Source organism: Rhinatrema bivittatum, chromosome 6, assembly GCF_901001135.1.
Source record: "Rhinatrema bivittatum chromosome 6, aRhiBiv1.1, whole genome shotgun sequence".
Lineage (NCBI taxonomy): Eukaryota > Metazoa > Chordata > Amphibia > Gymnophiona > Rhinatrematidae > Rhinatrema > Rhinatrema bivittatum.
In genome coordinates, this window is record NC_042620.1 from 198,867,040 (window position 1) to 198,890,239 (window position 23,200).

At 41.0% G+C, this 23,200-nt stretch overlaps 1 protein-coding gene across 1 annotated transcript in view; it reads right to left on the reverse strand.

Moving 5' to 3' along the window:
* Positions 1–23,200, reverse strand: part of TRPM2 (transient receptor potential cation channel subfamily M member 2) — a 319,065-nt gene that overhangs the window by 85,085 nt on the left and 210,780 nt on the right. Inside the window, exons 23-24 of the mRNA XM_029607926.1 lie at positions 18,553–18,704; positions 6,521–6,597 (exon numbers count right to left, since the gene is read on the reverse strand). Coding sequence (XP_029463786.1) covers positions 6,521–6,597; positions 18,553–18,704 — 229 coding nt within the window. The remainder of the gene's footprint in view (positions 1–6,520; positions 6,598–18,552; positions 18,705–23,200) is intronic.

Consider the following 23,200-nt stretch of genomic DNA (forward strand, 5'->3'; position numbering starts at 1 on the left):
GAGTTGAGTAGCACCTTATACATTAACCAATTTATTAAAGCATGAGTGTTCTACTTTGTCAACTGCATGAAGTGATGTACAAGAGATGGGTAAAATATATGCAGAACAGAGGGAAGGTATTGGATTATGCAGGGCATGGTGTAAAGAGAGTGTTAATAGCATTATAGTATAACCTACTATAGACAGAATGATCTGCTAACAATTACGGTCTTAGATAGTTGTAGGGAGTCATGAAGCCTCAGTTCAGATCTAGGGTGATTGCTACGCTTCCTCCCGTGGCCGAAACCATGGAAGGCCTCTCACCTCTCCCAATGTAGTGGCCCAGAGGCCGCAGAAGCCAAGGCCTCTCCTGCGGCAGGAACCGCCCCCGAACTACCAAAGTTCCTCTCCTTCACCGCGGCAGGAGCCGCGGACTTCGGCATCCTCTTCACAGCTCAGGGCCACCACCCATGCCATCCCCGACAGGCCTGAAGGCCTGCTCCGCAGCAGCAGGGACGCTGCCTTGCTCCGCCTTCTACGTCATCCCTCCTCCTGCACGGCAGCAGCAGGGACGCCATTGTCCAGGGTCCTGGACTTCCTGTTCCTGCTCCTCCTAGGGGGCAGGCCCACGGCTCTCTTCCCTACTTAAAGGGCCAACACAGGTGTGGCCCCCTGGAGACTCCTCCCTGGGAGTTGTCCTTCCAGCCCTACAAAAGGGCTCCTCAGTCACTCCATCGTCGCCTTGGCAAGGAGCCAGTCCTCAAGGGAGCTTCTCCTCCTGGACTTCGCTGCATTCTGTTTCTGCCTGGCTTCCGTTGTTCCGCTCATGATATCTTCATCCAGTCGTCCCAGGTCCTGAGTACCCTTGCCTCCGGAGATTCCTTGCTTTTACCTGATCCGAGATTCCGGTTCCAAGTTCCATGGTTTTAAAGACTGTTTCCTGTTCCTGACTCCAGAGGACCCAAGGGTAACTTGTCCTGACCTGTCCCTTCGTCCAGAGCTTGCCTGCTCCTCTCATGGTCTGCGACCAGCCTTCTGGCTGGTAGAGCACAGTGAGGACAGAGCGGTCCGTGACCAGCCTACGGGCTGTGTAGGACGCCTGAGGGACCCTGCTCACCCTGTCTCGTCCCCTATGTTCCAAGCACCACGTCTTGTCTTCAGAGTTCCAAGCTCCACGTCTTGCCTCTGGACTTCCAAGCCCCAGTCTCAGAATAGGCTTAGTCCTACCACAAGGGCACACTTCCCTCATCCCACATTGGGGAGTGCCTCCTAGTGCTCTCCACCACCGCAGCGCAACAGATTCACCATGCCTCCAAGCGTCCCATGCTCAAAGCCGCCCGCAGCGCAACAGTGATGGTGTTAAGTTTTTTAATGAGTTCCAGTTCAGCAATTTCACACTAGAGTAACTCCTTTGAAGTTTCTCTGTAGGAATATGGCAACTTTTCTAGAGTGTCCTAGAAGATTGAACTGTTCTCCTACTGGTTTCTGAATTTTTCCATTTCTAATGGCAGATTTATGCCTATTTATCATGAAGGATACTTAAGAACTACATTATACCGAAAACCCACTGACTGCTATAAATACCTACATGCTTCCAGCTTCCACCCTCAACCACCACCAAGTCTATTGTCTACAGCCAAGCTCTACGGTATAATCACGTCTGTTCTGACCTCTCAGAGAAGGAGTCCCATCTGGAGAATTATAACAGATATTTTTGGAATTACAGTACCCACCCACTGAGGTAAGACAACAAATCAGTAGAACCAAACAAATACCCAGGCACACTCTACTACAGGTCCAAGAAAACAAACCGGTAGCCGATCCAAGGTAGCTGTTAGCTCATGACACACATACATATATATGTATGTGTGTCTTTTATATGTATGTGTGTCTTTTATATGTTTTTAGCCCCTGAGGCAGCTCTCTGAGCGAAACTCGGCCAGAGTCGGGCATGCTTGAATAAATTTGTTTACTCCGATCCATCTACTCGTTTTCATTGCTAACACTCTACTACAGGACAGAAAATCTCTGATTGTTATTTATAGCTCCCAGTTGAAACCACTGAAACATATTGTCAAGGATCTGCAACCCAACCTGGACAATGACAGCACCTTCTCACAGGCCGTGGGTAGCAAGCCTACCCTGGCTTACTGGCAGCCCCCCCAAGCTCAAACGAAAACTCACCAGCAACCAAAAATTGTACAACAATGACACCAACTCAGGAACAAGACCCTGCCAAAAACCCAGATATCACCTATGCCCACATATTAACCCAGGCAACACCATCACAGGATCCAACAGCATCAACTACAACATCCGGGGCTCATTCACCTGCTCTTCTTTCAGTGTAATATATACCATCACCTGCCAGCAATGTCCCACTGCTGTCGCCATAGAACAAACAGGTCAATCTATAAGGAAAAGAATAAATTGACATAAATCTGACAATAGAAATGGCAACATTCAGAAACCATTAGGAGAACATTTCAACCTTCCAGGACATTCTCTGTCTGACCTTAAGGTTGCCATACTCCTACAGAGAAACTTCAAATGAGCATTCTAGGGTGTAACTGCTGAATTGGAACTCATTAAAAAACTTAACACCTTCACCCTAGGTCTGAACAGAGACAATGGCTTCATGACTCACTACAGCTATCTATGAACTTAACTGTTAGCAGATCATTCTGTCTGTTTACACTTATCTCAGTTGTCAGTGGGTTATAGTATAATGCTCTTAACACTTTCTCCATGCCATGTCCTGCCTAATCCAATGCCTTCTCTCTGTTCTGTATAGATTTTACCCATCTCTTGTATATCCCTTCATGCATCTGATGAAGTGGACTCTGTCCTCAAAAACTCGTGTTTTAATAAATTGGTTAGTCTTTAAGGTGCCACTTGACTCTTGTCATGTTTCCAAGAAGAAGTGGTTTCTCTGTCACAGAACCTCATAGGTATGGATCTTTGTTTTCAGTTTTTATTTTATTTTGCCTGGTAATTTCAATGTTAAAACAGAAATTAGTGGAAAAATAATTTCCAGTGATTTTCTCCTATGTATTACATATAAGTCATTTTTCTACTGAATTTTTTGTTATAACATTGATAATCCCAGGCAAAATTCAATAAAAACTGAAAATAAAGGCCCCTACTCATAGTATTGCAATGGTGAAAACACAGTGCCCAATGACCTCTCAGGCTTTACCACCTGGAGCATTAGCTTTTGATAGGACCATTCTAGGAAGATAAGCCAATGAGGAGGGGGTCTCTGGCTAACTGTGATGTTACGTCTATTGCCGTCACGGATAAACTAGAGCCTAGCTGAGCAAAATTACTGGGTCACTATGTTTCAAGGAGATCCTCCAATTGTCTCAGATTTCCTAACTTTGGATCTCAAGTAGGTTGGCTCTTTCTATGCTTTAATAGTGCCTTTCTCATCAGTTCAGGCTCCCTTCTCTCATGCAGCAATACTGGACTAGCTGTGTGTATCCCTTGACAGGCTTCCAAATACCCCCCAGGGATACATGTACTCTTGGTTGAGAACCACTGCTCTAGCACAAGTAGTAATGATATGATGCTGAAAGGGGATAAATTCAAGAGTAATAAAGTATATGGAAATTATTTCTTAATGTAAAGGGGGCAGGGTGCATGGAGAATCCTCCTGCTAAAGGTGGAAAAGGCCATTACAGTAAAAAAATTCAAGATCAGATAGACTGGATCAGGAATAGGCAGCTCTTATCTTTTTTCACTTTCTAAGTTTCTGTAACCTACTATGTCACAGGATGCAGCATGATGAATTAAACTGTGAATTGAGGATCTATTTGCTAAACTTAATTCATGATAATACAGGTATTAGCACATATTAAGGGGCAGTATTCAAAATCCATTTGCTCTGGTAATTGGCTCTTTATTTGGGTTAATAAACTGTTTGAAAATTGCCCACCTTGTATGCAGGTAAGAATAGATGCCAAGATCAACAACATGCATCCTTTTACCTGCGGTAAAAGTAAGTGGACTTATAGGCAAGATTAGGTCAGGGAAAGCAATAACATGTGTACATCTGCATTTTCAAAACAATGTGCTTTTTGTTTTTTAGGGAAACATGTATCTGTTGAAAAAGCAGGTGCCTTTTCCCTTGGCAGTTTTCAAAGGGAACGTGCACACATACTTTTCTTTAGAGAATTAGTATGAAGTCCAAGGGTAAAAGAACCTGTGAACTTTCCTAGTACCCACTGGTAACTGTGTTACCAGTTAATGTGTTAACAAATTTGCAGTAATGTTAATCTGAATTTTATTGTATTAAAACATAAAGAGCTACTTAATACACAATATTATACTAGTCAACTAATTTAAATTTAACATGAATCATGTTAATGCAAAAATTCACATTAATGCTGCCATTAACACAAAACTATAGCTAGAGATATAGGTACATTTTTCATGCATGTTCTTGCCATACTAGAATGTGCTATTCTCTAAATGGCATAAGGCCTTTATTAAATAGTATATTTAAACAAGTGGCAATTATGTGTGTTCCTACGTACACTTCATGCATTTTAGCAAATAGGCTCCTTATACTATAAAGGCACTATAGATGCAATATTAACATAAGAAATACCAGGCAGAATGTCCACAATATTTTATTTTATATACTTTGAGGATGTTCTCAACTGTAATCCTGATTCTGGACAAAAATGCTTGGAAAATGTATATAAAATAATATTGCTGAAATTATGCTGCAGTGGCTCATGAAGGAGATTGTTTGTTAGAATTTATAACTGCTTGGAACATGGTCATAATATCTGCTGCACCCTCAAAAGTATTTCTGTGACATCATTGACTACATTTTTGGAGTGCCATGAGCTTTCATTCTTTAGCTATAATAAATAAATAAATATATTAATTAGATACATTATTGATTACTGTCAGTGCAAGCATATGCTTCATTTTATTTTATAAGAACATAAGAAATTGCCATGCTGGGTCAGACCAAGGGTCCATCAAGCCCAGCATCCTGTTTCGAACAGAGGCCAAACCAGGCCACAAGAACCTGGCAATTACCCAAACACTAAGAAGATCTCATGCTGCCGATGCAATTAATAGCAGTGGCTATTCCCTAAGTAAACTTGATTAATAGCCGCTAATGGACTTCTCCTCCAAGAACTTATCCAAACCTTTTTTGAACCCAGCTACACTAACTGCACTAACCACATCCTCTGGCAACAAATTCCAGAGCTTTATTGTGTGTTGAGTGAAGAAGAATTTTCTACGATTAGTCTTAAATGTGCTACTTGCTAACTTCATGGAATGCCCCCTAGTCCTTCTATTATTCGAAAGTGTAAATAACGGAGTTACATCTACTCGTTCAAGACCTCTCATGATCTTAAAGACCTCTATCATATCCCCCCCTCAGCCGTCTCTTCTCCAAGCTGAACAGCCCTAACCTCATCCATGTTTTTTGTAATCACATTTCAAGGTTATGCTCCGTTTCTTTCCATATAATTGTTCCTCTCATTTTTCCTTTGCTAGCTCTCTACTTTCCCTCTTTCCTCTTCCTCCCTCTCTTTCTAGCCTTCTCTCCCTTCCCCACTCCCTGTTCATTGTAATTTTCTCCATCTTTAATTGTTAATTGTAAACCGGCGTGATGTTTCATACGAATGTCGGTGTATAAAACCTTATAAATAAATAAATAAATAAATAAATAAATAAAGGAGCTGTTCCATCCCCTTTATTATTTTGGTTGCCCTTCTCTGTACCTTCTCCATCACAACTATATCTTTTTTGAGATGCGGCGACCAGAATTGTACACAGTATTCAAGGTGTGGTCTCACCATGGAGCGATATAGAGGCATTATGACATTTTCTGTTCTATTAACCATTCCCTTCCTAATAATTCCTAACATTCTGTTTGCTTTTTTGACTGCTGCAGCACACTGAGCCGATGATTGTAAAGTATTATTCACTATGATGCCTAGATCTTTTTCCGAGTGGTAGCTCCTAATATGGAACCTAACATCGTGTAACTATAGCAAGGGTTATTTTTCCCTATATGCAGCACCTTGCACTTGTCCACATTAAATTTCATCTGCCATTTGGATGCCCAACCTTCCAGTCTTGCAAGGTCCTCCTGTAATGTATCACAGTCTGCTTGTGATTTAACTACTCTGAATAATTTTGTATCATCCGCAAATTCCATATAAAACATGCCAGATGTATATTGAAAGTACCAAGAAAGTGTATGAGCAAATTAAAAGAAAATGGCATATGAATTGACTTAGATAGACAATGGATGTTTAAGATAACATCACTCCTACTACTTCCTCATTGTCAAGTGGATTGGATAATAAAGTCTAATCAAAATAAAATTGGGACCATGAAAACATAATTTGATTTGATGGACTAGCTCTCTTCCTCTGTTCATACCATAGACAAACAGTTACCACAGAAAGAAATAGCTTCGCTCCTGGAATTGAAAACTGTGCCCACAAATTAGTTTCCACATTTAAAAAATTAAATGAAAACAATATACTTTGGAGTTTGGACTCACTTTGTCATAATGTCATCTGAAGCTTTATCTTTTCTCACCATGGTGTAAAAGGGAGGGTTATATATTTTAAACTCCACCTAAAAGAAAGAAATATCATAAGTGCATAAGAACATAAGATTTGCCATACTGGGTCAGACCATCAAGCCCAGTATTCTGTTTCCATCAGTGGATAATCCAGGTCACAAGTACCTGGTAAAATCCCAAAGAGAAGACTTCATGCTGCTTCTCCTAGAGATAAGAAATGGATTTCTGCGATTCTACCTTAATAATGGTTTATGGACTTTTCCTCCAGGAACGTGTCCAAACCTTTTTTAAATGCAGCTAAATATTTTCTCTTAATTTTAAATGTATCATCTAGTAACTTTGTTGTGTGTCCCCTAGTCTTTCTACTTTTTGAAAGAGTAAACAACTGATTAATGTTTACTTGTTCCACTCCACTCATTATTTTATAAACCTCTTTCACATCTGCTCTCAGCCGTCTCTTCTTCAGGCTAAAGAGTCCTAACCTCTTTAGCCTTTCCTCATAGGAGAATCAATCCATCCCCTTTATCATTTTGGTCACCCTTCTCTATACCTTTTCTAATTCTGCTATATCTTTTTTGAGATATGGTGAACAGAACTGCACACAGTACTCACAATGAGGTCACACCATGGAGTGATATAGAGGCAATATGATATTCTCTGTTTTATTCTCCATTCCTTTCCTAATAATTCCTAGTATTCTATTTGCTTTCTTGACTGCTGCTACACACTGAACAGAAGATTTCAATGCATTGTCAATGATGATGCCTAGATCCTAAATGTGACTCCTAATGTGGAACCTTGCACTGTGAAGTTATAATTTGAGTCACTCTTCCCTAAATGCATCACTTTGCACTTGTCCACATTAAATTTTATTTGCCATGTGCATGCCCAGTTTCCCAATTTTGCAAGGTTCTCTTGCAGTTTCTCACAATCCTCTTGTGATTTTTGTGTCATCGGCAAATTTGATCACTTCGCTTGTTTCCATTTCCAGGTCGTTTATAAATATATTAGAACTGAATTTAAGCTGAACAGAAAGTTCATTCTAATACAAAACTATGAAATTTGGAGACCCAAGTTTGAATACTATCAAAGCTACATATTCATTTTACAATCTTTAGCAAGCCCATTAAAATTCTTCAGGTTCTCTTTTCAAAATAATAGACGAAATCCATTTCAAAAGTGCCCTCTAATGATACACTTCTGTATCCCATAGCTTGGAGTAGATTTGTTGTGCTCAGGATAATTCCATTGAAAGTAATGGTGCTGTTGTTGCTTTCCTGTTCCTAGTAACAGATCCATGTATACTAGGGTGGCTACTTATACTTCCTCAGAATATAGGACATCCCTTTGGTAAAAGCCTTTGCAAATATTACTACATTAAAAAAAACAAAACCTTCCTCCATCCCTCCTTCTCTCTGGCACTCAGATTAGGAACAGCGATGGCAGACCAGCATTGTGCAGACACAGCAAGTATGCACTCAAAGACTCTGGAACTCTTCTTCCACCCCATCTATACTTAAATGCAGACTATGGGGGAAGAGCAGCCAGAGCGACAGGAAAGACATATTCATCATGTCCTTGCACTGCTAGCCTGCCACACTCTCGCCCTTCATCCTCTCCCCGATAAACCCAGAGAAACATGGAGAGGAACCTGGGAATGGAGTGATAGAGAGGAATCTGAGCAGGAAGAGAGAGATGAGTGGAACCTGGAAAGATAGATAAGGGAAGAAATGAAGGAGATGAAAGGGAAAGGAAAGAAGAAATAGAAAGGACCTTGGCAGAGAGAATGAGAAGAACCCATGAGCAGAATAAGGTGAAGAGGATCTTGGCATGGGAGGAGTAGATGGAGAGTAACCTGTGAACATGAGAGGAAGAGATGGGGAGGAACTTTGGAGGCAGAAGGGAGAAATGGAAAGGATTATAAGATGAAGTTAAGATGGATGGGAGATGGATAAATATTTGAGGAAGAGAAGAGGAAATGGAGAAGGACTTAGGGGAAGATAGAGAGAAATGGGAGAGGGTATGTGTAAATAAACTGTCAGGGGAAAAAAAGAGAAGAACCTAGAAGAAGCAGAAGAAGGTGGAAGAGAGGAAGAGAAAAAGCAGATGAGAGTGAGGAGTGGAAGAAGGAACATGATGATGCACCACACCATCTGCACCCCCCTTTCCAATATACTAGATCTGCCCATGTGTTCTGTCAAATTTCTTATTCCATATATAGCCACATTGAAAAACAGGACAATTATACATCCTATTCTTGCTTAATCAGAACCTAGATATCACAAAAAATCACATTCATACCCATAATACTCCATATTCACACAAAGCAGTTTTAAAAAAAAAAATACCAATACCATTCCCTAATTCCCAACATGTTTTGCATATCACAGCTTCTTCAGAGGAAAGGAATAATTAAAACCACATTATACAGAATATTCAACAAAAAATATGTGAAGATGAATTGGCCTACAATATCTTGAAATATTAATACATTTTTCAAAATCTGTCATCAATAATTCACATATTTCAATAAAATGAATACATTTACAAATCCTTTAAATTTATCAAAACATTTTCAAACCCAAGTGGAGCTTCACCCAAAAGAAGAATCAGAACATTATATACTCTTTCCAAGATCACAGGATCTTCTCAAACACCCAAGACTTCAAAATAGGGTATCCCAAATATTTCAATCTATATAACAGTCAAGGGACTGACAAATCACAGTACATAACACTAAAAATAACAGAGTGTTTTCTTTTTCAATTATCTGATTATAACCCTTCAGTGAACAAACACTCAAAATCGCTTCCATGGGAGTCTGCACATGCTCCCAATGGAAAACTGTTTCATAACATATTTCTCTTCCGGAGGATCTCTGCTACACCAAGTTATTGGATAAGCAGGTAAAGTCACTGTCCATTAGTGTCAGGAAAGTAAAGGACCTAAGGCAGGAAAGTAAAGGACCTAAAAACAGATATTTTAGGGCTTCCTCAGTTTCAGGGCCTCCAGATGAGAATATTGCAGACACTGACATCATGCCTGCCAGTGGCCCAGAAACTGGATTTAAAATACATGGTCCAAGTTTCCCCAAGTTTTGGTGTTGTCCAACTTCCCCACCACTAATAGTGGAGGAAATGTGCTAAGTGAATATAAGAACATAAGATTTGCCATACTGGGTCAAACCAAGGGTCCATCAAGCCCAGTATTCCGTTTCCAACAGTGGCCAAGTCAGGTCACATGTAACTGGCAGTATCCCAAGGGGTAGGTAGATTCCAAGCTGCTTATCCAATGAATAAGCAGTGGATTTCTGCAACTCTACCTTAATAATTGTTAATGGACTTTTCCTCTGGGAACTTATCCAAACCTTTCTTTAATCGCAGCTATACTAATAGCTTTCACCATATCCTCTGGCAACAAATTCCAGAGCTTAATTTTGCATTGAGTGAAAAAAAAATATTTTCTCTTATTGTGTGTCCCCTATTCTTTGTACTTTTTGAAAGAGTAAACAACTGATTAATGTTTTCTTGTTCCATTGCACTCGTGATTATTCCAACATGCCTCCTGGAAAGGATTCAAAAGTGTTGGACATTTCTGGGAAAAAAGTTTTCCAGGGGTCCATGATGATGCCTGGATTGTGGCTCACCAGTTTTCAATTCCAGGACTGGATCAACCTGTCCTGAAAATCTGGAGCCAGTTGGAAACCCTAGTTCTGATTTCCACCAGGAAGTCTTCAACCAGAAGATCCTATGGTTTCAAATGGAAGAGGTTCTTGTCTTGTTATAGGAATAGTCAACTCAAACCCTTCTCCTGTGGCCTGAAGGTCTTGCTTCAGTATCTATTCTACCTCTTCAGTCAAAATTCATCTCAGTGCCACTATGTCATATCATCAGCAGATGGAAGAGACTCTGATCTCTCTCCACCCCCTAGTATCAAAATTTATGAAAAAATTGTGACATTCCAAACCTTCAGCCATTAAACCCCCAGTGCTTTGAGACCTCAAAGTAGTCCTAGCTCATGCTATGAAACTTCCTTTCAAACCTCTGTGGACTTGAGGTTTCTCACCTGGAAATATTGATTCTTGTGGCTATCTTGGCAAAAAGGCTCTGGTACCTTCAATTTTTTCATAAGAGATTTGTTCTACAAACTCATTCCAAGTTCCTTCTAAAAGTGGTATCTGCATTTTAAGTTAATCAAGCTATTGTACTACCTACATTCTTTTCAAGACCATATGTACACAAGAACAATAGGCCCTTGAACTATAAGAAAGCCCAGGGATATTATTTAAAGAGGACGCAACATCACCATCCTCTAGTCTAAACTGTTTGTGTCCTTTGTTTCTATTAGACTGGGAAGGGAAGTTGCCAAGTAAACTCAGTCCAATTGACTAGCAAACTGTAAAAATGCACTGTTATTTGTTGGCTGGTTTACAGATTACAAACTACCAAACTCATCAAATGAGAGCCATGGCAACTATAGTGGCTTATCTCAGGGTCACTTCGGTTGAGGACATTTTTAAAGCTGCAGCTTGATTGTCTGTTCACACCATCATGACCCATTACTATCTGTACAGTATGTCTTGAGGAGGCAGTAACTTTGGACAAGCGGTGCTGTGCAGTCTGTTTATGTAATAATCCACTCTCCACCTGGTAGGGCCAGATTGCATTTAAGTAAATACTTCCATTGTACAACCCTCAGCTTGGGACTCTCCATGAATAATGGCTGATCTATGCCTGCTTCTCAACAGATAAAGCAAGTTTGCTTACCTATAAAATAGGTTCTCTGCAAACAGCAGGCTGATTTAGCCATTCTTAATAAGTGCCTTCTTCCCTGGAGAATTGACTACCTAGGTCAAGCTTGGAACTCTGGACGAGACTGAAACACTCAAAAGGCAGAAATCCCATGCATGCTCAGTAAAGAATTTACTGAGCTTGGAAAAGATCAGTCCATATCTTCCTCTTTAGATGACATCACCCATAAGTAATGGCTAATTTATCCTGCTTTCTATGGAGAATTCTGTTTACAGGTAAGCAAAAAGGCCAAGCAGCCCACCCAAAATACTAAAAGAAAGGTTGCATGGCTCAAGTGTCCTCTTCTCTCCTACCCCCAAGAAATGTTTTAAAAAGTAACATGGACTGAAAAGCTCCCACTTACCTCCTTCCTAGTCCAAGAAATGTTAGAAGTGTAGCACTACCATGTGATGCTTACCCCTCACATTTCCTACCTTTAAAAAAGTGCTGCACAAAACCCTACCACCCAGTCCCATCTGTACTTCCAAGAGTGCCTGGGATGCCCAGCAGAACAAAAAGGGTCTTACTTCCTCCCACTAGGGTACCAGCACTTAGTATTCATTTATTCATTTCACTCCAGTGAATAGACCCATGATTGGTCCCTACACTGACAGCCAGCGGCGGATTCCCGAGAAAGACCGGCCCAAGGATTCGCCGCCCAGGCCGGCCCAGGATGCATCATGTGGTCTGCCGAGCGCGGCTCCGTCACGGCCGTGCACGGCAGACCACCTGACTGAAGTGACCGACCCACCGGGGGATGCCCGATCCCCCGATAGGCCAATCCGCCCCTGCTGACAGCTGTTTTATGCATATAAATGGCTTTTAACATGTAACCAAGAAAGACAAAGCTAAGCAACATGGCATGTATTACTCAGGAAACACAGAAAAAGCATGTTCATTGCCAGAGTATGCAACAGACAGCCACGTGAAAAGTACAGAAAGAAAACAATGCCATAGTGCACATACAGGCACAATAGAGAGGGACAGAAGGAGGTGCCATGTACTATGGAAATATTGCACCAAATTTGTTTTTGTGTTTGTTTTTATTGTTTTATTTTAATTAGCTTTGATTTGTCCTGAAAAAGATGATTAATCAAAATCAATAAACTGAACTAAACTAACACACACAAACAAGACAGGAAAATACAGAAGGTAGTACCCCAGCATGCCACACACAGATACCCCATGAGAAGACACTTGTATAAATAGAACCTTGGTACCATGCTGGACAATAGCAGACATGCACAGGGAAATATTCATGAGGTAGATCTCTTCAACTATATCTGTCTCCTGGCCAGGAGGCCAGGTACCCCATGCCAACTCCAAAACCAGAAGTAGCATTTTCACAGGGTCCAAGTCTGGTCAAAGAATATCAAGAAAGAAGACCTGCATTAATGGGCTGAGTCTGACAAGAGAAAAGCAAAGAGTCCAGAAAAAGACCCACTCTCATTCTTGTAGCACATATTTTTAAGATCCTCTGCCTTAACACAATGCAAAACTATCACATAAAGCAGGGAGACATATATCTCAGTTACCTCTCTGGAATTATTTGGAAGTGAACTATGCAGCAGGGGGTACAGAGAATATGCTAGAGAGTCTCTTCCAGGATAAAAGGGAGGGAATAGTATAGAGAGATCTCCTTTGGAATGTGAAAGAAGAGGAATATGCTCAAATGTGTTTGTGAAAATAGATCAATAAGAACCTACAGTATGTCATCCTAACACAGGATCAGTGAGTAAGCTCCATATGAGGAAATATGAATAGATGAGAAAACTGCCAAGTTTTTGAAATGGGAGATGTCATGCTATCAGAAATAAATTATTGGGAAACGTTATTAGAGAGGGTGCTGAAAAGCAAGATCCACCCTTCTTTTTCAGAGCCCCTGCTGTCTTGCTATTAGGAAAGAGTGGACAGTCTGCCATCTAAGGCAGAGAAACAGTGAAAAGGACAACAATTGTTTGATATCATTGGCTTAAATAGATGTAAATATACTGTTCTTTGTCACTATCTGCTACAAAATCTATCTCAAAATAAAATGAATCCTTTGGAAACAGCACCAGTTTGTATGATATGAGATACACTGGAAAGCTATTTCTTTTGGTTTATGAATTACTGGAGTAAAATTGTATGTGATTGTGATAGACCCTGAAGCAACCTAAAGAAACCCAGTTACACATTGGACCCATCAACAATGTGTTCCAATTGTACCCTTTTCACAAAAGAATAAGAGACAATATAAGCCATACTTACTAGAATTGAAAGGAGAAGCCACCAGAGGTGATAGACTTCATCCAAATATTTCTTCCAAACAATAAGCTAGAGGAAGGCCAATGGGCAGCAGATGGGGGTGGTGGTGAAGTGAGAAACCACTCTGTGAGCCCTTCCATCTGCTATGTCTTCCTTGTTTCACACTCCCATTACCAGAAAAATAGGGCTCACTCTGAAGGTTTATTTCAAACAAACAGAATATCATTTACTTTTAAAACCAGTAACAGAATGAAACAGAGTTGAAAAAATTCAGTGATTAGATCAGGGTGCATAAGCTTGCACAGCTAGGCTGATGTAGTTGTAAAGACACAGAGAAAATTAAAGGTATAAGTACTTTAGCAAATATTTACAATTACAATTTACAATTAGGAAAAACCCTCCCCTCTTCAGATCCTAACACCTAAAGTTTGATCAAAGAGCTCAATGATCGCATTTCACCCTCTACTAAAACCTCTCTCTTTAAATAAACTCTGAGGTCCATATTCAAATGCCATTTAGACAGATAACATAATAGTTATCCATTTAAATGGCTGACCCAGCTATATTCAGCACTTATACTGCTAAATTCTAGTTATGTAACTAGTTAGCCAGCTAGAATATAGCCAGATAAGTCGAGGGTGTTCTGGGGGCAGGTTATACATAACCAACTAACTTTAAGATAGCTGAGTATATTCAGTGGTGCATCAGGCTATCCAGCTAACTAGGGCACATCCAGTACCTTTAAAAAAAAGCTTGCCAGTGTCCCAATTTCTAAGGTATAGGAGGAATTGCTCTACAATGTAATTATACAAACAAGAATCCAAAGGGTTAGAGGAAGCAAGATGGTGGCGTGAACCAGTGTGTGGGAATAGCGTCTGCTGCTGTCCTAGGGAATTACCTACAAAAATGCCGGCGAAAAGGAAAGGGAAGGTCCGAGTTTACCCCTCCGACTCGAACCTTCCCTCTGGGCAGCGTTTTATCTCCTCCTACACCGAGAAAGCAACACTACAGGGTGAAGAAACCCCCGCTGCGGTAATTAATGAAGGAGCATCAATATCACTGGGGGATATCACCTTAAGCACCCCGGTTCCTCAATCTCCAAAGGTGGTAAACTCCCCAGAACTCCCTTAGTCTGATGCGATGCAAGGCTCCGATGCAGTTCCTGCGACTCCAGAGGGAGGGGGGGCAGAGAGTAGGAATGCCTTCGACCCTCTCACTTTTCACGGGATTATCGGCAACCCCACGTGGTGTGTTAGTTACATTGACCCTGGAGAGGGAGCAGGAGTCTGAAGGCAGTGTAACAGCTACGGAGGAGGCTCCGCTGGTGGAAAACGCTGAGGAGAAGAAATTGGGTGAGTTAACCCACTTTCAGTTACCTCCTAAGCCAGCATTTGTGACTTTGGAAACAATATGGGACCTGGTGGCTGCTCTGGGTAGTTCACTACAGGGACAAAATGCAAAGCTGGACAATCTCAGTACTAAAGTTAAACTATGTGAAAATCAGTTAAAAGAGTTAAATCCGCGAATGGATTTGATGGAAAAAAACCTTGCAGAAAACTCAGGACTGTAATGTGAAATTGATCAAGGATTTATCTAGTATGTCTCATAGGTTGGAAAACCTGGGGAATTTCTCCAGGCATTTAAATCTACAATTACTGGATTTTCCTAAAGTTGTGGACGATATTTCCGATATAACTCTGAGAAAATATTTTTGGGAAATTCTTAAATTTGAAGAAGAAAATATTCCTTGTGTCAGCAAGATTTATTTTCTACCTGTTACCTCTAAAGAAAAAGTTTATATGATTAAATGCCCTGAGATATTGAAAAATTTAACATAGTTCCTAGAAGATTCAAATGCGGAGATTTATGAACGAGCAACTTTGTGTCGGAGAAAGATCTAAGCGAAGTCATGAGGAGATATTTTAGATCTGTATTTGCTTTATTCTATGGATCTCAAGTCCATATACATCCTGACTTTGAACGTGCTACACAAGATGGAAGGAGAGATTTTCTGGCTTTAAAGGCACAACTTGTTTTGCTAGGTTACTCTTTCATATTGAGATATCCATGCAAATGCATTGCTAGATCTAAGCATGAATGTTTTATATTTTTCTTGTTTGAACTGCTTAAGTCATTTATCAATTCAAGGGGGAAGATTTTCAAAAGGTTATGGGCCTAACCCCCGAAAATCTACCCCAAACCCCCCCTGCGCATGCCTAGTCTATCTTGCATAGGCTGCTAGCATGCACAAAGTCGTCCCGGGGCTTTCCTGGGGGGGGGGCGTGTTGGGGGGCATGTCGCAGCTGCCATGTCATTGGGGGCGTGTCGGGGGGGTGTTGCGGCCGGCGCATCATCGGGGGCATTTCAGGGGCGTGGACGCGGCTTCCGAACCAGTCCCTGGACCAGACTATGGTGCGCCGGCGGCCTCAGGCAGGCGTAACTTGTGCAACAAAGGTAGGAGGATTTAGATAGGGCTGGGGAGTTGGGTTAGGTAGGGGAAGGGAGGGGAAGGTGTGGGGGGTGGAAGAAAAGTTCTCTCCGAGGCCGCTCTAATTTCGGAGCGGCCTCGGAGGGAACTGAGGCAGGCTGCGCGGCTCAGCGTGCGCAGGCTGCCAATTTTGGGCAGCCTTGTGCGCACCGACCCCGGATTTTAACAGATACATGCAGCTACGCGCGTATCTATTGAAATCCGGCGTACTTATGTTTGCGCCTGGTGCGCGAACAAAAGTACGCACGCACGTAGTTTTATAAAATCTGCCCCAAGGAGCATAGTGACCATCTCTCCTTCTATTAACAGGTCTGAGGAGCCATAATTTAAAGATTGCTTAATGTTAAGCCTGTTTCTTTATTTGAATTTTGTAATCTCTCCCGGATATCCGCTTCCTTCTATATAACTTTGTTCCTTGATAGAGATATGCATATTTCCTGAGTAATTGATTGTAAAGTCTGCTTTTGTTTGTCATGAATGCATTTCTTTTTTCCAAACAGTAAGAAAGTATCTTATTTGTATATGATGAAAATGAATAAAAATAAAATTTAAAAAAAAAAGAATCCAAAGGGTTGTTTAGTAAACTTTTAGAGTGAGGTTATCCTACAAAACACATCAAACAAGCTTATAAAAGAGCTTTATAAAATGATTGGGACTCGCTACGGAATAAAATCAGACAACAGGATCATAACACAATTACATGTATTACAAGAAATTCTCCTTTATCAAAGAAAATATGCCAAAGTATGAGAAATCATTGGTACATTTGGCCTTATTTTCTAAGGCTATCGCACGCTTGACGTTAGGGCTGTTCAGCTTGGAGAAGAGATGGCTGAGGGGGGATATGATAGAGGTCTTTAAGATCATGAGAAGTCTTGAATGAGTAGATGTGAATTGGTTATTTACACTTTCGAATAATAGAAGGACTAGGGGACATTCCATGAAGTTAGCAAGTAGCACATTTAAGACTAATCGGAGAAAATTCTTTTTCACTCAACGCACAATAAAGCTCTGGAATTTGTTGCCAGAGGATGTTGTTAGTGCAGTTAGTGTAGCTGGGTTCAAAAAAGGTTATATTTTGTAAACCGCTTAGCCGGACCGGTCTCTGCCCAATTTTGCGGTATATAAATCCTTTTAAATAAATAAGATAAGGCTGTAGTAGCCAGTGCCCCTAGCCTTTCTTCCCTGTATGAAAATAGTTGTGTAGATGTGAACAAGTGGGATCATTTCAAAACATGCCAGCAGTTCTTTATGTACTGCAGTTTAAGGCATAGACAGTTTGTTTTGTGACTATATTAAGCCTTTTTTCTATAGTTTTTCTATAGTTAGGAGTACTGTGGTTTTCCCTATTGAATCCTATGTTGCTGGGACAAAAAAAGCGTTTCCGATCATGTGCAAATGAGGTAACGTGTATAAATAAGTGTGGGCTGGCTTCTTGCTCTTTGATTGAAAACAGCCTGATAAGTTGTCACCTGAATGCTTTCATACATACAAAAAGGAATAATCAGGATCATGCTTACGGAAATGAGAACACAAATGCATTCCATTCCATGGTTGGCCTGAATGACCTCATTATATGCACATCATCACCAAATTTGATGCTATTTGGCCTCCCTTATAGCCTCTGCTCCAGTTTCAAATAGCTACTTTTTAGGCATTGGCTTTCATGGCTAGCTTCTTATCATGGCCTCTTTTCTAGGCTCAAATTGTTGAATCAAACTCCAAGTACACTTGCACCTTGGATCTCATCCATAGTTGACAGTGTTGTGCAATGAGTGGGATTTCCTCTTTACAAGGGTTGTGAATACTATCTTTGTACCATTGCAAGCCTGTGCCAACTCAATAGAAAGAATCAGGGTCCAAAAATCAAAATCAGTTTTCTCAGATGGTAGTGCACAAAACTTCTCTAGGCCAGGGCTTCTCAAATCTGTCTTGGTGACCTCAAGGCCAGTCAATATATGCAAATTTATCTCATGCATAATCATTGTGAAGATCCTGAAACCCAGACTGGATGTGAGGTCATAAAAAGAGGTTTGAGAAGCCATGATCTAGGACATCATGTCAGCCCAATATTGATTGTTTTCGAAAAGTTTTCCATTTAACATTTCCTCGAATACAGATAAATATGCTTCAAGGCCCACAAACATATACTTTTTCCCAGTCACAGGTAGAGAACTAAACATAATCCATGTATGTACGATTTGACTTTCACTACTGCTGCTGTAATTTGTTTGATGATATCTAGTGACGTATACATACTGATTTGTGAAACTAGGTGAATACAATTCAAACTTTAATTGGTAAATAGCCTTGAGTCTGAAAACTAACAAAAGGGGATATATTTGAACGTGATGTTTTAGACCAATAAGATTTTACTAAATAGGAATCAGAAAAGACAGTACACTATTTCTTTTGCAAATGTGATCTCCTTATACATACAATCAACATACAACAGTCAAATCCTTTCTTTCAGAAACACTTACCTGCCAAGGTACCTTCTCATCGGGAACAGGGAAGCGACTAATTTTGGAATCAGGGTACAAGAGATGTCTGGCATTCACATGGCACTGAATCACTGAGGCTTCATGCATATCCTTTGAATCAAAGTCTTGCTCTTCAAGCATTCTGCTGGGCACTAAGACAGAATGGTAAGGAAAATCAAAACTAACAATGAGATAATTATTATTATTATTATCATAATTTGGATAGTATATATATCAGATGTATGCAGGGCTATACAGAGACACATAATAAACAGTCCCTACTCCTGAGGCTTACAATCTAGTCCAGATAAACAGACAAAACATACAACGGAAAATAAATAGGCTTAGAGGCAAAGTAGTGAGGTCATGATTTGGAAAAACTGAACTAGGATAGATATAGATGAAGCTAATTGAGAAAGGGGCAGATTAATTGCGTAAAGGTATAAGAAATTAGGCCTTTTAGGAAAGAAAAGCAATCAGCTGGGTGAGCTGGTGTGGGGTAAAGTAGGATGCTTAATTTGCAGAATACAGGCAGGCTTCCTTAAACTAGAACAGAGGTGAAGCCTCCGAACAACATATTTTTGGAGACAGCTCTAACAAAAGCCAAGTCCATCATTACATCAGGTATCAGCTGAATCAGACACAAATGTTTGTCAAATAGACAAATTAAACAATCATAACTTAGCTGCAACTACTCCAAGCTTATTCTGAGAAAGTTCTGCTGATGGCATTCTCCAGCCTGTTTCAGGCCTCACTTTTAAAATAAATAAAGCATTAAAATACCCATAAAGACATTTAATTTGCACAATAGAGGCAGCATTTCCCTACTTAGAAATATATGATACATAGCTTTCTTCTTTGATACAAACATTTGCATATGATTATGAATACTAACCAATGGTGGAGCAGCTTTGAAAATTTTTGATGACATCACAATGTGCTCTTCCCTCCTAGAGATTTTAACTTCTCTTTTCCTTCTTTACAGAAAGTTGACTTTTGTCATTTTTCTGTTTTTCAAATGATCTAATCAGAAACTCATTAGAAGTACTATTACTCATTCCCTCGCCAGTCAATAGTTGAAGCATGCAACCTCAGATTTCTATTCTCTTCCTCTGTCAGATAGCAGGTGCAATGGATCATGAGAGGTAGTGAAAGAAGGGATCTGCAAGGATAGAAAGGATTGAGAAAGGGTATCCGCAAAGGCACAGAGAAGTATGAGAAGGGATCAGCAAGGGAGGGAGGGAGGGAGAGAGGAAATCTGCATTAAGGGAGAGTGTGAAATAGGAGTGGACATCTGCAAAGTGAGTAGGAGGGGATCAGTGGGGGAATAAGAGAGGGATCAACACCAGGGAGTATATGTGAATGAGGACTAGGGATGGGGAAGAAAAAGAGAAAGAAAGAGGACTGGAGTTGGGAGGAGGAGAGGAGACCCAAAAGGTGTCTGCCCTAGGCAGGATTTTGGCTAGTTAGGTCACTGCACTGCAAACCGAAAGAGCAGAGTGTTGGATGGGGAGTGAGAGGATCTTCCTCCCTCCCATCTAGATCCTGCCTTCTGTGATCTCACATCATACTCAAACATCCTCCTCCCCTTGCTATTGCCATCAATAATCTTACCTATTGTCTTCCCTCCATCCCTTCCTTCTCTCTATATCCTCCCTCTATCTGCAATCCTCTCTCCTTATTCTTCCTCCTTTATTCTTCGATCCCATGATCTCCCTCATGCAAGTTCCTGACATTTGTTTACAACACCTCATTCCACCAGAAGAGAACTACATTATCCAGGCACACATAAAAGATTGAATAAGTAATTTCAAAAGTACAATACAATTTATTTAATATATAAAACTATGCACATTTACAAAAATGTAATTAGGATTTCAGAAAAAGAACTTTTTAACTCTTGTACAGAATCTGCCCCTGAACGTCTATGGGACACTGAGGCTATGCCTATAGAAACAAAGATTTAAAAAAAATAGTATAGGAGCAGTCAGGGGCACATGAAACATGTGAGACAAGAATCAATAGATGCTCTACTACCTGTGACAGAAATTTGAATGAATTGGATGAATGCTTCATGTTGTGTCTGTGGACCCTTGAGTTGAGGCGAGATAAGCTCTACCTACAGGGAAGGAGCCCTGCAGGTTATCGCTGTCTGCAGGCAGACCCAGGTGAAGCAGAGACCAGACAGGAACTTCACCTATACCAGCCCACATTCCTCTCAGATTGAGCCTTTGGGTGCCAGGGCTGGCAAGACTTAGGCGAGGGTCTCTGCTGATGAGTGAAGACAGGGTCCAAAGCCAGGCGAAGATCGTAAGCAGGCAGCGAGTAGACGTGTCGAGGTCCGGGCAAGAGTCAGAGGCAGGCAGCAATCAGGCATGTCCAGAGCCCAGATAGAGGTCAAAGGCAGGCAGCAGTTAAGTGTATCCAGAGTCCAAGCAGAGGTCAAACCAAGTGTCCATCCAAGGGAGAAGAAGAACGGATAGGGCTGAGGCAGACAGGTAAGGCAAGAGCAGGTCGGGAAGGCGATAATGAAGACTAGAATAGGCTGAAGACAAAGACTGGAACACACACTACGCTCGGTAGCTGGACTTCTTGCTGAGGCGGCTTCAATAATGTCATCTTTAAGGGCTGTAGGAACTTTCCCGCTGCGGTCCTGTTAAACGCCAGGAATTGGTGCATGCGTGGGCCTAAGGGGAAGCATGGCAAGTTGCAGTCAGCGGTGTCCTGCTGGCGGCATCTCGCCACATCAAAAAGTGGCATCCTGCTGTGTGGCTGGCTGGTGGCATTTCATCGCATGAGGAGCAACGGGACCGATCCAGCCAGCGAAGATGAGTGCAGTGGTTCAAGGGAGCAGCCTGTGGACTGCCAAAAGCAAGAGTTCAAAAGTTATGTATTTCGGTGGCAAGGAGTGTGTGAACTGATAGATTCACAGACCGGATGATTTTATGACAGTTTCACTGTTGTAAACTAGGCTAAGGATATTCTAAATACCACTACGAATCTATTGCACCCATACTACAGCCAAATTTAAAATCAATGTGCAGGCACTATATGTACGACATATATGTATTCAGAAGTGCAGTTCTAGTAACCAAATTTGTCCTGGAGAAAAATGCAGTCATTAAGGGGCATGCTAAAACAAATTTCAATATGCATGCATGTACACTAAAATCTTCATTATTCACTTAGTCACTTTGATAATGAGATGCAGAGCATGCACATATTGAGGGTAATTTTCAAACAGCCTGCATAGCGGTAAAGTCTGTGTATATATTGTGATTGCAGACTTTACCAAGAACTTTCAAGGAGAACCGATGTGTATAAATTTGCTTTCAAAATCCTTGAGAAATTGGTGGAGTTTGCACACGAATCAGCTCAGACAAAGTTACACCCGCTCCAAACAGGGCGTAACTTGTGCATGGTAACTTAAGTGTGTGTTAGGTGCTGACTCTTGACCTCAGAGTGCCTCTTCTCAGTCAGGTCCAGTGTCACCAGGTGTGCATATCATACATTTGAACAGGGCGGCATACCCAGGTGGGGGCTGGCAGCAGCAGGAAAGGCCATGGTAGAGCCTAACCCGCCGGTGGCCGAAGAAGAGAGGCCTCCAGCGGAAGTCAATCCATCGACGGCTCAGTGGCTGAAAATGAGAGGCCCGGTGTTCCTATGCATGCTCATGTGCCTGGCATAACTTTACCTCAGGTGCACACAGCTTCCGCTTCCCCCTCACAAGCAGGAAGGCTGGTAGGCCATGCTAGAGCTCATCCCACCATGGCCCGAAGACAACAGGAGGCCATGTGTGTTAGCTTGTATGTATGTGAGAATGAGTGAATGAAAGCTTGTATGTGTCTGTGAAAGCCTGTGTGAAAATCTGTGCCTGTGACTTTGTGAGAGCCTGTGTGCTTATGTATGTGTTTGTGTATGTTTGTATGCCTGTGAGAGCCTATGTGTCTCATATAAACTCTCACAGACATGCACAAACACACACATAATGTATCTGTGAGGGAGAGGGAGCCTGTGTATGTGAAAGAGAGGGAGTGTGTGAGAGAATGAATATGCTATTGTGTGTGTGTGTATGTCTCAGAGAGGGAGAGAGAGGGAGACGATAAATTTGTGCAACCCTATCTCCCCCAATCCACAACAATCTCAGGGTGACTGAAAATCAAAAGATCCCAATTATGAAGAGCAGGAGATTTTTTAATCCTAACTAACTGTAATTATTGGGTATAATTTGATGTTTCTACTGTTTTGAAATATTTCATTTTTTAGCGGAATAGAACATTTTTAATTATTGGAATTTTTATTCATCAGATGTTTTAAAATATTTTATTGGTGTTTGGGAAATTTTTGATAGTCTATTTATTAACTGGTTTGAAATTCTTTTTAAGAATATGAATTTAATATTATGATTGATGTTTTATATTTCTTGATTTTATTATTTAATGTTTTATGAGGAATGGTAATGTTTCTGTTTTTCCATTACTGCTATGGATATAAAGGCTGGCTTGTTGTGGGTTCCAGTTCAATTCTTCTCAGCACGTTTCTATTTATAGTTTCTGATCTTTTTATTCTGTATTTGGTCAGGATCAAGGTCCAAATTTATCCAGCTAAGCGGCACTGAATCGCTACCTTTCTGTTACTTACAAAAGCC